The sequence below is a fragment of the Brassica rapa genome, unplaced genomic scaffold, assembly GCF_000309985.2.
Source record: "Brassica rapa cultivar Chiifu-401-42 unplaced genomic scaffold, CAAS_Brap_v3.01 Scaffold0351, whole genome shotgun sequence".
Taxonomy (NCBI): domain Eukaryota; kingdom Viridiplantae; phylum Streptophyta; class Magnoliopsida; order Brassicales; family Brassicaceae; genus Brassica; species Brassica rapa.
The window spans coordinates 1-15,692 of record NW_022610293.1 but is presented as its reverse complement, the minus strand read 5'-3'; the positions used below and the strand labels follow the sequence as shown (position 1 = coordinate 15,692).

At 46.4% G+C, this 15,692-nt stretch overlaps 2 protein-coding genes across 2 annotated transcripts; one reads left to right on the top strand and one right to left on the bottom strand.

Moving 5' to 3' along the window:
* Positions 1–4,146: 4,146 nt before the first annotated feature.
* Positions 4,147–6,178, top strand: LOC117130197. Its single transcript, XM_033283223.1, has 2 exons — positions 4,147–5,473; positions 5,546–6,178. The coding sequence occupies exons 1-2, from the start codon at positions 5,264–5,266 to the stop codon at positions 5,687–5,689; spliced, it is 354 nt and encodes a 117-aa protein (XP_033139114.1). The 5' UTR covers positions 4,147–5,263; the 3' UTR covers positions 5,690–6,178.
* Positions 6,179–6,678: 500 nt separating this feature from the next.
* Positions 6,679–7,598, bottom strand: LOC117130196 (tol-Pal system protein TolA-like). Its single transcript, XM_033283222.1, has 2 exons — positions 7,045–7,598; positions 6,679–6,970 (listed from the first exon to the last, which is right to left on the bottom strand). Exons 1-2 carry the CDS (start codon positions 7,596–7,598, stop codon positions 6,679–6,681), a joined length of 846 nt encoding a protein of 281 aa, XP_033139113.1.
* Between the last annotated feature and the right edge of the window lie 8,094 nt (positions 7,599–15,692).

The window sequence follows — 15,692 nt, the reverse complement described above, 5'->3', positions numbered from 1 at the left end:
CCCATGATTGATGAATTGCTGGAATCATAAACCTTATTGTCCAGGAAGGACTTAAGGGAACAGAACAATCTGTTAGGACTCATGGTAGAGTGAGCAGCCTAAAGATTGGAACATGTTCGCTAGGACTTGGCTGGTGCATCGAGTGGCTTGGTGATTGGTTGAATCTACTAAGACTTGAGTACTCAGTATGTTCCTAGGTACTGAATTTGATCTAGTCATGGAACTGAAGTGTTCTACATGGACTTGGTGTCTACTAGGAACGCAACCTGGAGAGTTGGGTCAGTGACACAAGTCATATCTTTGTATGGGTGCTTGATGGACCACTTGATAAGATTTTGGGTTAAATATCTATCAAGTGGGGGAGACTTGTTGTGTATATGATGACCAAGACGTGGTCAGTGAGAAGGAACAATGGGAGATGCAACGAATTGGTTAGAAAGAACCAATCGAGCATGCTCCATGTTCCGGGTACAAAGGAGTTCGGATGGAACTTTGTCATGAGACAAGAGGTTAACACCACTGGATTCGAGGACGAATCCTTCGTAAGTGGGGGAGACTTGTCATGTCCCCGATCCTGGATAGGATCGTCCGGACGGACTGCGGTGCAAGGAAACGCACCAGTCAGGTCACATGATCTAAGGACAAGCATGTCATGGTCCAAAACGTGGTTAAGGGAATCAGGAAGCTGGAACCTAACCAAAATAAGGCAGATGCAAGCTCAAAGGAGCTGGACAAGCGAGCTGGTAGCTGGATGAGATCCAGGTGAAGCTCGATGAAGTGAGTGATCAGAATGGATCATGGGGAAAACTAAGTCTAGGTCTGGAAATTGACCAAAGGACTTAGAAGGATTGAAGAAGATAAAGTAAGCAAGCTGGACACAGTGTATAACAGCTGGGCGATGCAGTAAGCAAGCTCGACCAGCTAGGTGAAGTGTAGTGCAGCTCAATGTAGCTCACTGAAGAGTTTGTCAGCTCCCTGAGCTAGATGGACTAGCTCACTCAGCTGGGTCAGCTGGGGATCAGCTCAACTCAGCTGGACTGAGTGTTCGAGTCTTGGGCAGTTGGTTCGGGTCTGGACAGTGACCGGGCCATGTGGATGACCCATGTGTACCAATGGGCTGGAGGGCTCTTGTGGTTGGGTCATGGGCGTGAGCAATCAGTCTGGGCCTTGTTTGGACTTGTCCAGGAGTGGTTTGGCAGTTCCAGGGCGTGTGGTAACTGCCATAGGCGAAAGGGTGCAATCTGTATCATTGATTAAATCAATGGCCAGAAATGATACCGAAGGGATGCAATGGTTAAGAAGTAGCCACCCCTTCTCCTATATAAGGAAGGAAAGTCCGTGCCTTTGCAGGCACGCCAGGGCTTCCTCCTACACCCTGAAACACAAAGAAACACAGAGAAAAGACAGAGAGTTGGTCGGATTCCCAATCCAAGACCCATGGTGGTGTGAAGGCCATAAAGAGGCAGTTTTGGGAGAGATCAAGGGGGAAAGTTATGAACGACTTTCTGGTGGATTTTGATCCGTGATGTTATCACCCAATGCATCCTCCAGGGCCTGAGAACACACGCAAATGGTGAGGAGAGAAGGTAGATGACCGGAATTCATTCCTAAAGGCCAAGACAGCCTTAAGGGCAGATGTGTGTAGAAAGGCAGTTTCATGGAAGTGAAAGGGGAGTTATGAACGACCCTGTGGTAGGTTTTCACCACTGATGAACACGTCCTAGGCTTCCTCTGCATCTTGGGAACACACGCAAACGCCCAGGAGAGAAGGGAGAAGGCCGGACTTCACTCACAATGGCATGAATAGCCTTGAAGGTGGATGCAGTGTAGAAACTGGTTTCATGGAAGTTCCATGGAAGTAGTGATGGTCACGAACCATGGTTAGATCTTAGCAATACTAGAAGTATGTGAAAAGGGTTTGATGAAGGCGTGCTAGGAAGAGCATGGACGCCCCTGATGAGGTAACAGGTGGGGACTGCAGACCATTGGACATAGTCTGGTACACTATGGGCTGATCTGGTCCTGCAGTTACACCTTACTCTGTTTGATGATTATTAATCATATTAATCCTTGTTCTTATGATTGAGATTGATGATTAGACATAGTAGCACTGAACCATGGCTTGGCCGGTTCAGAAGAACCCTCCATGGCCTTGGTTTGGCAGCTAAGTCCGGATCTCCTACTTCCTGATGGATTTATGGCGATCTGACTTTGGAATCCTCTTAGTGGTGAATTATCATGAATTATCATGGTATTTGGGGATTTTTATCTGATTGATTTCGAGATGGTCAAGGTGGCCGGTGGGGCTGATCTAGGTCGAGATCCATAGGATCGAGATCGGTTCTTGGAATTCTGACTTGACCATTCTCTTAGTTAAGATTTATCATGAATTATCATGAATCCTAATGAGTTTTTAGGGATTGATTTAGAGATGGTCCCTTGGGCCGGTTTGGCTGATCTTGGCCGAGATCTATGGGATGGAGGCCGGTTCTGGGAAATCTGATTGGACCATTCTCTTAGTTATGATTTATCATGATTTGTCATGAATTTTAATTGATTTTTGGAGCAGGTTTGCTTGCAGTCGAAATTGCACCTGAGGGCATATTGGGGTCAGATCCTTGTGTTAGGATATCTGATCATATGTTTGTGTGCTGGAACATATTGTCACTTATGATATTGATCATAAGGAATTGCTGGTTATCAACCTTGGTGTTGGTAAGGCAGGCCGTGTGTGATCTGATCATGGGCAAGGATGGACGACCTGATCCTTGGATGATGGATCAAGGTGTCTGATCTGATTGATCAAAGGATGCACCGGTGGTAAGAGCAACACTAATCAGGTTCAGTGGGACATGGTTCCATGACTGATTAGGAAGTATGAAGACTCATCAGTTCTGAGTCATGTGGGGTGGTTGTTGATTGACTCAGGATCTGATGGGCATTGTTAGTCCATGAGCTGGACTTGGTATCATAAGTTGATAAGGAAAAAGGATGTGGGACAGTGCATGAGCCGGTAAGGGCCAGATGCATGTCCTTAGCTGTTTGAAGACTTCTCAAGGTTACTTATGTCTGTGGGGATGGTTGGCTGAATGACTAAGTACCCAAGGAAGAGTTTATGCAGGTATAAGGGAGTTGGACGAGTGGACGGGGAGCTGGGCAAAGCTACCTCGCAGCTCGATCAGCTGGAACGGAGCAGCAAACCTCAAGTGAAGTGGTTCAGCTCAACTAGCTGGGTGAGCTAGCTAAGACAGCTAAGTCAGCTGGGACAATGAGCTAACAAGCTCCGGGAATGTGGCAAAGGTATGATCTGTCAATGTTGCATAGATCTAGATAGAATGGCTTAGGGGAACGGAACCTCTGATTGTATGACTTGGTCTAGGTTCAGCATCGACCTTGGAGCTAGCTGGCAGTTGTGTTACTGACCAGTAGCTGAGGTGATCTGACCAGACAAGTGTTAGATTGGATTTAGTCCAATGGATGATAGATGTTATTCTGCTGTGCATAAGTTGAAATGATCTAAGCTAGGGAATGACTAAGGTAGTCTTGAGCTAAGATCTGAGTTAGCCCTCGCCTATGGGCGATGTTTTTAAATAAAGGGCAAAATTTTTAGAGGTTTGGTCCGGGTATGGACTGAGCGACGTGAGGCATCGACCGCGGCCTAGTCGGCCGGGATCGGGTCTTACACGAAGTGTCATTTCCCCGGTGCTAGGTACAACATAGACACCTCTAATTGTGCGGAGTCTTTGAATGCGGTATTTGAAAAGGCGCGAAGGATGTCTTTATTGCCTATGCTTGATACAGTTATTGAGAAAATGTCTGAGTGGTTCAACAGACATAGGAAGGATGCAGCAGAAGGACCGTCATCTCGAAAATTGGTTCCTTTGGTGGAGAACAAATTGCATAACAGAACACCGAAAGGTTCTAAACTTACAGTGACTCCGCTGAACACTTTTCAGCTTGAATACAGTGTTATTGGAGCAGACGGGAAGACTTATTCCGTGGATTTGCAACATAAAACGTGCAGTTGCAGGAAGTTTGATATAGATAAATACCCATGTAGACATGCAATAGGCGCTATCATTAAGTGTTTGAAGCATGATAGACCATTACAGTTGAGTGACATGTACGATTTCATTTCGAATATTACTTCATTACACTGTGGGCCAAAGCGTATCGAAGGACTATATATCCAGTCCCTCATATAACTCATTGGATGGTTCCAAAAGAAGTCGCGGCGGCGAAGTGTCCTCTACCTCCAGACTACAAGAAAAGAAAGGGAAGACATCAGGAAAAAATGCATCCTTCGGCGGGAGAAAGTCGGCCCCGTCCCCGTCCTAATAAGTATATCCCAAATAGGGGTCTGGCTAGCTATTTCAACTGCACGCAGGGAACTGAAGGAACTGAAGGAGCTGAAGGAACTGAACGAGCTGAAGGAACTGAAGGAGCTGAAGGAGCTGAAGGAACTGAAGGAACAGAAGGAACTGAAGGACCTGAAGGGACTCATGGAACACAAAGCACTCGAGGAACTGAAGGACCTGAAGGAACAGAAGGAACTGAAGTGTTATATGAATGTGAACCTTAGTGAAACCTGATTAAAGTGATTTCGTTTTATGTTTGTAAAACTTGGTGAAACTTTCGTTATGTAACCTTTCGTTAGTTGATGATTTATATTACAGTTGCGATGACATAACTTATCCATGTTCTAGGAAGATGACGTGACGTATTCAACATGTTGTAAAATCCGAAAAACTTCGAGTGAAAAAAATATAATCTGGAACACATTTTCTGTCGAATGGGAAGGGAATACATCATTGTTAGCTATATTTTTTGTATACACTACCTCGTGGGATTAGAAAAGTTACATATGTCACGAAATCAAATTTTATTCTACATGAGCACATCTAAAACGTTGATAGAAAATAGAATATATCAGGTATAACCATAAAATCAATCATCTAAGTACAGTAAAACCAACAAAATCGGAAAAAACAGAAAAGTAAAACTTTAAAGGTTTTTGTATAACTACAAACTAAGTGAAACTATAAGCACGAAAATCCTTCACCAAAAAATCCGCGCCCAGTTTTTTGAATTTTCCCACCAATTTTTCGATTTTTGACTTTCCACAAAATCGATGCGGAGGCGACGTAGACGTGTATTAAACCCGCCATTTACCTCAGCCAATCTCTCTACTATTCAATCTCTCTCTAGATTTCTCTCTACAATCGGTCGCTCTTCTTTCTAGATTTCTAGGTTACTCAGAATCATGACTCATCCAGCCGAGGAGTATAGGCAGATGAAGGCTTGGAAGAGAGACACCAACATGCTTGGCTGTGTGGCGGATGCCGAGTGTGGGATTCCGACCAGATGCCCTTGTGGGGGGACAATCATCAACGAGGTGTCTCGGAACCTGAAGTATCCAACCGATTTTGATACTTTACCGGGGAGAAAATACTTCACTTGCAAAAATTATGAGGTAATCTATGGAAAACGCCCAGATTTTTTATTGATACTTTCGGGTTTTGATACATTCCTCTTTTACGTCTAGAATGATGGCTTCCATTTCCGTCAACCATGGGTCTTCGGAGTCCAGGAAGAGGTTGAAATGTTAAGGAAGCGCGTGGATGCGATGGCTGCAGAGATTGCTGAACTGAAGTATAATCTAACCCGTCAGAATCCCACCACTCCATGAGATGCGTTCGGTCCATGACATTAGTCTACTATCTGTTGTTGTTGTTTGCTTGAGATTCTGATTTACTATGACTCTTCGTATTTACTAAAGTTTCCCTATTCTCCCTCTTTCACGATCTACGAAATATCATAAATTGAAAGTGAAACTTACACTAAAGTTTCCCTATTCTCCCTCCCTTTCACGATCTACGAAATATCATAAATTCACGAAGTTACACTAAATTGAAAGTGAAACTTACACTAAAGTTTCTCTATTCTCCCTCTTTCACGATCTACGAAATATCATAAATTCACGAAGTTACACTAAGTTGAAAGTGAAACTTACACTAAAGTTTCCCTATTCTCCCTCTTTCACGATCTACGAAATATCATAAATTCACGAAGTTACACTAAGTTGAAAGTGAAACTTACACTAAAGTTTCCCTATTCTCCCTCATTCACGATCTACGAAATATCATAAATTCACGAAGTTACACTAAGTTGAAAGTGTAACTTACACTAAGTTGAAAGTGTAACTTACACTAAGTTGAAAGTGAAACTTACACTAAAGTTTCCCTATTCTCCCTCTTTCACGATATACGAAATATCATAAATTCACGAAGTTACACTAAGTTGAAAGTGAAACTTACACTAAAGTTTCCCTATTCTCCCTCTTTCACGATCTACGAAATATCATAAATTCACGAAGTTACACTAAGTTGAAAGTGAAACTTACACTAAAGTTTCCCTATTCTCCCTCATTCACGATCTACGAAATATCATAAATTAACGAAGTTACACTAAGTTGAAAGTGTAACTTACTAAAGTTTCCCTATTCTCCCTCTTTCACGATCTACGAAATATCATAAATTCACGAAGTTACACTAAGTTGAAAGTGAAACTTACTAAAGTTTCCCAATATATAACATAAGTCTTAAATACCAGTCTTCAACAAGAAAGTCATACAAACCGAATAGAGTTCATCCACATTAAAACAACCACATACGGAATTCACTCGGTCTTCTTACCTACTTTCTTTGTCTTCTTAGCTGCTGCCTTCTTCTTAGCTGCCTCCTTTTCAGCTGCTGCCTCCTTCTCAGCTGCTGCCTCCTTCTCAGCTGCTGCCTCCTTCTCAGCTGCTGCAGCTGCCTTCTTCTCAGCAGCTGCCTTCTGCTTCTTTTCACCTTTGCTGCTCTTCTCTGCTGCCCTGCTTCTTAGCTGAATGGGACTCCTCACAGTATCACCACGGTCCACCTTAACCTTTTTCACAGGAACTGCTTCTTTGCCATCATCTTTTCTCGACCTCTTTTTTTCGTGTTTATAGACTCTGCTGCCTTAGTCTTTAATTTTTTCTCGGTCTCCACAGCATGTGCATACATCTCCGCATCATCATCATCCATGTCAACATCACCATATTCCCTCTGCACATCCTTTGAAATATCGAGAATGGCATCTTCAACATCATTGTCACTACCATCCTCTTCGTCTGGCTCGTTATTGTCACCACCATCCTCTTCGTCTGGCTCGTTATTGTCACCACCATCCTCTTCCTCCGACTCCTTATCCCCACCCACATCTCCATCCTCTTCTTCCGACTCGCTATTGTCACTACCATCACCATCATCTTGGACCGCCGGATTGTCACTTCCGGGAACACTCAACCTAAGACTTTTCACCTCCTCTTCTAGAAGACCTAGCTGCGTAGACAATGAAGTGACTTTTTCCTTCACTCCCTTCATAGCATCTCGAACTGCATCTCGGACTGCATTCATAAGCCGACCTTCCATCGCTTTTAAAGCCTCAGCTCCAAGAGTAGCTCCAGTAGCCTCCACCGAATATGCATGAACCTGACCAGATTGTGCATTATTCGATGGTCCTCCGATAGGATTGGTGGGACCTTCAATCTGACCTGTGCGAGACTCAAAATCCATGCGGAACTGTTCTTCAAAGAAAACTTGTTTCTTCCCTTTCCGTATTATCTTCCTCCAACGATCAACTGCTGCATCATCGGCGTCATCGGCCAACAACTCTCCTTGTCCATTCCTATGGTTTCCAGAAGTTCCTCCTCAGCTGTTGTTGCTACCAAGATACTCTCAATATCCTGTGGTAAAAACACAAAAAAGACTAATTACCTTAGTTTCACCAAGTTTTCATAAGTCTCATAAGTCCCTTCTCCTCAATTCGACTACACATAAAACATCAATTACCTTTGTATTATTACCAAGTTTATCATTCACAGCTTTAAGACTGAATTCCTTGGTTCCACTTTTCCGTTTGTACTGCATCTTGCACATCCGCGGGCAACCTCTGCTTGCACCATACAGATCTTCTCAGAAATGGTTCCTCAAGCTTGGAATTGCCTCAAAGGCCAACAACTACCAACACACAACAAAAAGACATTAACATCAATTAAACAACTATGTTGAAGGGAGCTTGAGAATACCTTCAGAGGGATAGGAAAGCTTGTAAAAACCCAACTCGTCGGCGCAACCCCGTCGCATTTCTCCAAAAGCTAGAGACATCCTTCAAGTTATGTTCGAATGCATACCGCCCCCAAGGGAACGTTACACACGCATCTAGGTCATCAACAACACGCAGGAAGAAACTGTCCACAGGTGATGCTCCCTCACCACTCTTTCGGCCTCCGACAAGGATGCTGGCTAAGAAGAACATAATGGCCATCTTCTTACGATCCTCAGATGGCTTTGATTTCATTGCCAACATCTGCTTCTCCAGGTCAGCGTATGTTACCTTTCTCCCTCCAAAATACTTGTTCATGAATGTTGTACCACCCAACCTCTCATGATATGTCCATCAGTACACATATCAACACGTTGGTCCTTGGACTCAGCACGCTGGCCCTTCCCGTGGACTAATCGGGTGATTTTGGCCCACGTGGGCTGTCTGTTCAGTACACACAGGACGTCCGTGGGTGTCCGTCAGCACAGACAAGACGTCCGTGTGTGTCCGTCAGCACACACAGGAAATCCGTGGCTTTCTGTGTGTGTCCGTGTGTGTCCGTCAGCACACACAGGACGTCCGTGGCTGTCCATCAGTACACATATCAGCATGTTGGTCCTTGGACTCAGCACGCTGACAGTTCCCGTGGACTGTTCGGGTGATTTTGGCCCACGTGGGCTGTCTGTTCAGTACACACAGGACGTCTGTGGCTGTCCGTCAGCACACACAGGACATCCGTGGCTGTCTGTGTGTGTCTGTGTGTGTCCGTCAGCACACAAAGGACGTCCGTGGCTGTCATCAGTACACATATCAGCACTCTGGTCCTGGGACTCAGCACGCTGGCCCTTCCCGTGGACTGTTCGGGTGATTTTGGCCCACGGGCTGTCTGTTCAGTACACACAGGACATCCGTGATGTCCGTCAGCACACACATGACGTCCGTGTGTGTCCGACAGCACACATAGGACGTCTGTGGCTGTCTGTGTGTGTCCGTCAGCACACACAGGACGTCTGTGGCTGTCCATCAGTACATATCAGCACGCTGGTCCTTGGACTCAGCACGCTGGCCCTTTTCGTGGACTGATCGGGTGATTTTGGCCCACGTGGGCTGTCTGTTCAGTACACACAGGACATCCGTGGGTGTCCGTCAGCACACACATGACGTCTGTGTGTGTCCGTCAGCACATATAGGACGTCTGTGGCTGTCTGTGTGTGTCTGTGTGTGTCCGTCAGCACACACAGGATGTCCGTAGCTGTCCATCAGTACACATATCAGCACGCTGGTCCTTGGACTCAGCACGCTGGCCCTTCTCGTGGACTGATCGGGTGATTTTGGCCCACGTGGGCTGTCTTTTCAGTACACACAGGATGTCCGTGGGTGTCCGTCAGCACACACAGGACGTCCATGGCTGTCTGTGTGTGTCAGTGGGTGTCCGCCAGCACACACAGGACGTCTGTGGCTGTTTGTGGCTGTCCGTCAGCACACACAGGACGTCCGTGTGTGTCCGTCAGCACACACAGGACGTCCGTGTGTGTCCGTCAGCACTCACAGGACGTCCGTGTGTGTCCGTCAGCACACACAGGACGTCCGTGTGTGTCCGTCAGCACACACAGGTCCGTGTGTGTCCGTCAGCACACACAGGACGTCCGTGTGTGTCCGTCAGCACACACAGGACGTCCGTGTGTGTCCGTCAGCACACACAGGACGTCCGTGTGTGTCCGTCAGCACACACAAGACATCCGTGGCTGTCCATCAGTACACATATCAGCACGCTGGTCCTTGGACTCAGCAAGCTGGCCCTTCCCGTGGACTGTTTGGGTGATTTTGGCCCACGTGGGCTGTCTGTTCAGTACACACAGGACGTACGTGGGTGTCCGCCAGCACACACAGGACGTCTGTGGCTGTCCGTGTGTGTCCGTTTGTGTAGCATCCCCGATCCTGGATAGGATCGTCCGGACAGACCTTAGTGCGAGGAGACGCACCAGTCAGGTCACATGATCTAAAGACAAGCTTGTCATGGTCCAAAACGTGGTTAAGGGAATCAGGTAGCTGGAACTTAACCAAAATAAGGCAGAGGCAAGCTCAAAGGAGCTGGTAGCTGGACGAGATCCGGGGAAGCTCGATGAAGTGAGTGATCAGAATGAATCATGGGAGAACTAAGTCTAGGTCTGGAAATAGACCAAGGGACTTAGAAGGATTGAAGAAGATAAAGGAAGCAAGTGGGACACAGTGTATAACAGCTGGGCGATGCAGTAAGCAAGCTCGACCAGCTAGGTGAAGTGTAGTGCAGCTCGATGTCGCTCACTGAAGTGTAGGTCAGCTCCCTGAGCTGGATGGTCTAGCTCACTCAGCTGGGACAGCTCGGGATCAGCTCAACTCAGCTGGACTGAGTGTTCAAGTCATGGGCAGTTGGGCCGGGGTCTGGACAGTGGCCGGGCCATGTGGGCGACCCGGTGTGTGCCGATGGGCTGGTTGGCTCTTGGGATTGAGCCAGGAGCTTGGGAAATCCGTGTGGGCTTGTTTTGGACATGTCCAGGAGTGGTTTGGCAGTTCCAGGACGTCTGGTAACTGCCAGAGGCGAAAGGGTGTGATCTGGACCATTGATTAAATCAATGGCCAGAAATGATACCGAAAGGGTGCAACCTTTGGAAAGGTAACTGCCCCTTCTTCTATAAGAGGCAGGCAAGTCCGTGCCTTTGCAGGCACGCCAGGGCTTCCTCCTACGCCCTGAAACTCAAAGAAACACAGAGATGTGTGTAGAAAGGCAGTTTCATGGAAGTGCAAGGGGAGTTATGAACGACCCTGTGGTAGGTTTTCACCACTGATGAACACGTCCTAGGCTTCCACTGTATCTTGGGAACACACGCAAATACCCAGGAGAGAAGGGAGAAGGCCGGACTTCCCTCACAATGGCATGAATAGCCTTGAAGGTGGATGCAGTGTAGAAACTGGTTTCATAGAAGTTCAATGTAAGGGATCAGGGGTGCGACCCATGAATGGATCTTATCAATACAGGAGGTATGTGAGAAGGGTTGATAGAGGCGTGCACTGGAGGAGCATGGCCGAACATAATAAGGAAAGGCACATGATCTAATCAGATCATGTATAAGGTAACCGGTTTTATGATTACCTTTGAATTACAATTCTGTTGACTGTGGAATTGATCATGGCCAAGTATGGCACGTCCTTGAGGACTATATATATTAGGAATGTTTATGGTGTAGTCTGTTGGATCAGGCCTGATGGCACTGAACCAAGGCCTTGGCCGGTTCAGGAATGGTGCCCATGGCCTTGGCCGGGCTGTTCATGATCAGGATCTATATGGTCTGGCTCGTTTCTTTGGAATCTGATTATGGGAATATCTTAGTTATGAATTATCATGAGTTTTCATGTATTTTAATTAATTTTAGGAATTGATTTGATGATGTCCAGTTTTGGCCGGTTTGGTTGATTTTGGCCGAGATCTATAGGATCGAGGCCGGTTCTGCAAATTCTGATTATGGCATTCTCTTAGTTGGGAATTATCATGAATAATCATGAATTTTAATTAGTTTTTGGAGCATACTTGGAAGAGGTCATTTTTGTACCTGAGAGCATATTGATGCTTATCTGGAGTTGTGTTGGGTTTGGTCATGTGTGAACCATTAATCCGACTCATGGAAGAGGCACATGGGGGTCCTGGTATTAGAGGAACCATGTGGATTGCAAGGTCCAATATGTTTGGAACCAGCAGTAAGCCATGAATAAGAGTATAGCTAGTACTTGATGGCGTGGACCATAAGTACTGAGCTTGGGCGTTATTATTCAAGGAAGTCCGTGTGTGATCTGATCATGGGTAAGGATGGACGACCTGATCCATAGATGATGGATCAAGGTGTCTGATCTGATTGATCAAAGGATGCACCGGTGGTAAGAGGAGGACTGATCGGCTTTGTTGGGATATGGTTCCATGGCCGGTTAGGTACGTGTGAAGACTCATCAGTTCTGGGTCATGTGGGGTGGTTGGTTGATTGACTCAGGATCTGATGGGCGTTGTTAGTCCATGAGCTGGACTTGGTATCATAAGTTGATAAGGCAAAAGGATGTGGGACAGTGCATGAGCCGGTAAGGGCCAGATGCATGTCCTTAGCTGTTTGAAGACTTCTCAAGGGTTACTTATGTCTGTGGGGATGGTTGGCTGAATGACTAAGTACCTAAGGGAGTTGTTTTGTGTGTGTAAAGGAGCTGGACGCAGTATATGGCAGCTGGCCATACCTCGGTCCTAGCTAAGTTCGAGTGTGACAGCCCGATCAGCTGGTCTATGAGTTCATTCAGCTAGAGTAGCTGGGCCGATGAGCTAACAAACTCCGTGGATGTGGCAAAGGTACGATCTAGAAATTTTGCATAGATCTAGATAGAATGGTTAGGGAAACGGAACCTCATATTTGTATGACTTGGTTCGTGTTCAGAATCAACCTTGGAGCTAGCTGGTCGTTGAGTATACTAACCATTAGCTGAGGTGATTTGACCGGACAAGTATTAGATTGGATTTAGTCCAATGGATGATAGATGTTATTCCGCTGTGCATAAGTTGAAATGATCTAAGCTAGGGAATGACTAAGGTAGTCTTGAGCTAAGATCTGAGTTAGCCCTCGCCTATGGGCGAGTTTTTTAAATAAAAGGCAAAATTTTTAGAGGTTCGGTCAGTGTATGGACCGAGCGACGTGAGGCATCGACCGCGGCCTAGTCGGCCGGGATCGGGTCTTACAAGTTGGTATCAGAGCATGCTTGTTCCTGTTAAGGACAGTGCTCAAAGATGTTGAGTTCCAAACCGAAATTATTTCTGAAAACTGAGATGACTTGGAACCTTAGTTGTGGTGAGCCAAGTGAGAGTTGAGTTAAGTTTGGGTTTCATGCTTGTGAACGGGGAAGTTCCAAGATGAGCCGGATATGCACTCTCCGAGGGCAAGACCCTGAAACAGAAAGGTTAGTTTTCTAGTTATTTGGGAGTAATAGACGGATTGGACAATGGACGCAATGCAAGATCTTTGTATGGACGACCTGGATAAGGGGAGTAACATGGACCAGAGAGTGGCTTAGGTTGAAAGAAACGTGCAGCACTCTCTTGGAGGTCAGTGTTATTCCCTGCTGGCCGTTCTAAACAAGTGAGCATATGCGGTGTTCATGTTGGTCTAAGGGAGATGCTACTTGGCTAGTACATGAGTGGGCTTGTGATCAGATGGATCATCTTGGACTGAGTGTAAGTCAAGGTAGGATTTCTTAAGATTGATTGAATGGAATGGATCAATTCAGGAGGAAATGGGAAACACGATGTTAAGTATCTTAGTATGATGAGGATTGAGGTATACTATAAATACTTTTGTGAATGGTGTGGGACGTTCACAGAAGTGTGATGCTTTGGAGAATGGTATGGGACGTTTTCCAAATGTGTGATCAAACCGAGATCCTACTCATCTAAGTACTTAATGATCGGTTGTGTGGAAACACACATACTTTTCGATACTGGAACTACACATAGTGTTGTGAGTCCAGGAATGGTCGGAAAGGGTTTGTTCCAGATGGTAACATGGGATTGTCTTGTCATAGTGAATGCGGCCAGTTGGCAGGTGATGGATTCACTAGGGCTGGTTAGAGACATCCCGGTATTGATCACATACAGGGTAATGCCTGCGGATCTGATTGTTGATCACAGACAGGGTAATGCCTGCGGATCTGATTGTTGTCCGCCTTGAGAATCACGATGTGATAGGCGTGGACTGGCTTGGAAAGAATCGGGCCACTCTTGACTGTCACCGGGAGCGCGTGCAGTTTGAGAGTGGGTGTGGATCTCCGATCAGGTTCCAAGGTATACGTCCGATCTCTGGATGCTTGGTGGTGTCAGCAATCCATGTTGAGAGGATGCTGATGAAGGGTTGTGAAGCTATCTGGCCACAATCGCCACTAAGGAGGTCGTAGGGGGTGGTGACCCGGAGGGAATACCGCTGGTCCGAGAGTTCCATGATGTGTTTAGGTCACTACAGGGCATTCCCCCTGATAGGTCGGACCCATTCATAATAGAACTGGAACCAGGGACGGCCCCAATGTCCAAAATTCCCTATTGTATTGCTCCTGCCGAGATGGCCGAGCTGAAGTCGATCAAGTCCAATGAGGGATGAGGATCGCAGCACAACCAAGTCAGAGATTGACCTAAGGTTGGAATAAGAATGATCAAGTCCAGTAAGGGACAACGATCACATGACGACCTATTCGGAGATAGGCCTACGGTCGGGTTGAAAATGGTTGAGTCCCTGAGTGGACCAAGACCGGAATGTGATCGAGTCCATGAAAGGCCAGGATCGGATTATGACGAAGTCCAGTAATGGACGGAGTCAAGATGAGGCGGTCTAGTCTAGTATGGACTAAGGTCGCAATATGGCCAAGCTGAGAGAGGCTGTGGCTGGTTAAGGAATGATCCAGTAATTGGTGGCTGGAATCATAAACCTTATTGTCCGGGAAGGACTTAAGGGAACAAAACAATCTGTTAGAACTCATGGTAGAGTGATCAGCCTAAAGATTGGAACATGTTCGCTAGGACTTGGCTGGTGCATCGAGTGGCTTAGAGATTGGTTGAATCTACTAAGACTTGAGTACGCAGTATGTTCCTAGGGACTGAATTTGATCTAGTCGTGGACTAAGATCTGAAAAAGAATGAAGTCTAGAGTAGACGACATTCTAAAGAGAGATATGGACTTGGTGTCTACAAGGACCGCAACTTGGAGAGTTGGGTCAGTGACGCCAGTCATGTCCTTGTATGGGTGCTTGATGGACCACTTGATAAGATTTTGGGTTAAATCTCTATCAAGTGGGGTAGACATGTATATATGATGATCAAGACATGATCAGTGAGAAGGAACAAGGAGGGAGATGCAATGAATTGGTTTGGAAGAACCAAACGAGCATGCTCCAAGTTCCGGATGCAAAAAGTTTGATTGGAACCTTAGTCTTGAGGCAGGGCGTCAGCACCACCGGATTCGAGGACGAATCCATTCTAAGTGGGGGAGACTTGTAGCATCCCCGATCCTGGATAGGATCGTCCGGACAGACCTTAGTGCGAGGAGACGCACCAGTCAGGTCACATGACCTAAAGACAAGCGTGTCATGGCCCAAAACGTGGTTAAGGGAATCAGGTAGCTGGAACTTAACCAAAATAAGGCAGAGGCAAGCTCAAAGGAGCTGGTAGCTGGACGAGATCTGGGGAAGCTCGATGAAGTGAGTGATCAGAATGGATCATGGGAGAACTAAGTCTAGGTCTGGAAATAGACCAAGGGACTTAGAAGGATTGAAGAAGATAAAGGAAGCAAGTGGGACACAGTGTATAACAGCTGGGCGATGCAGTAAGCAAGCTCGACCAGCTAGGTGAAGTGTAGTGCAGCCCGATGTAGCTCACTGAAATGTAGGTCAGCTCCCTGAGCTGGATGGTATAGCTCACTCAGCTGGGACAGCGGGGATCAGCTCAACTCAGCTGGACTGAGTGTTCAAGTCATGGGCAGTTTGGCGGGTCTGGACAGTGGCCGGGCCATGTGGGC

Bases quoted from the DNA above. Each gene is read 5' to 3' on its own strand.
- LOC117130196 (XM_033283222.1), bottom strand. From the start codon at position 7,598: ATGGATTTTGAGTCTCGCACAGGTCAGATTGAAGGTCCCACCAATCCT. The intron at 6,971-7,044 runs GTATGCACATGC...CGAAAAAAAGAG, and splicing joins GATGATGATGATGCGGAGAT to GTCGAGAAAAGATGATGGCA.
- LOC117130197 (XM_033283223.1), top strand. From the start codon at position 5,264: ATGACTCATCCAGCCGAGGAGTATAGGCAGATGAAGGCTTGGAAGAGA. The intron at 5,474-5,545 runs GTAATCTATGGA...TTTTACGTCTAG, and splicing joins TCACTTGCAAAAATTATGAG to AATGATGGCTTCCATTTCCG.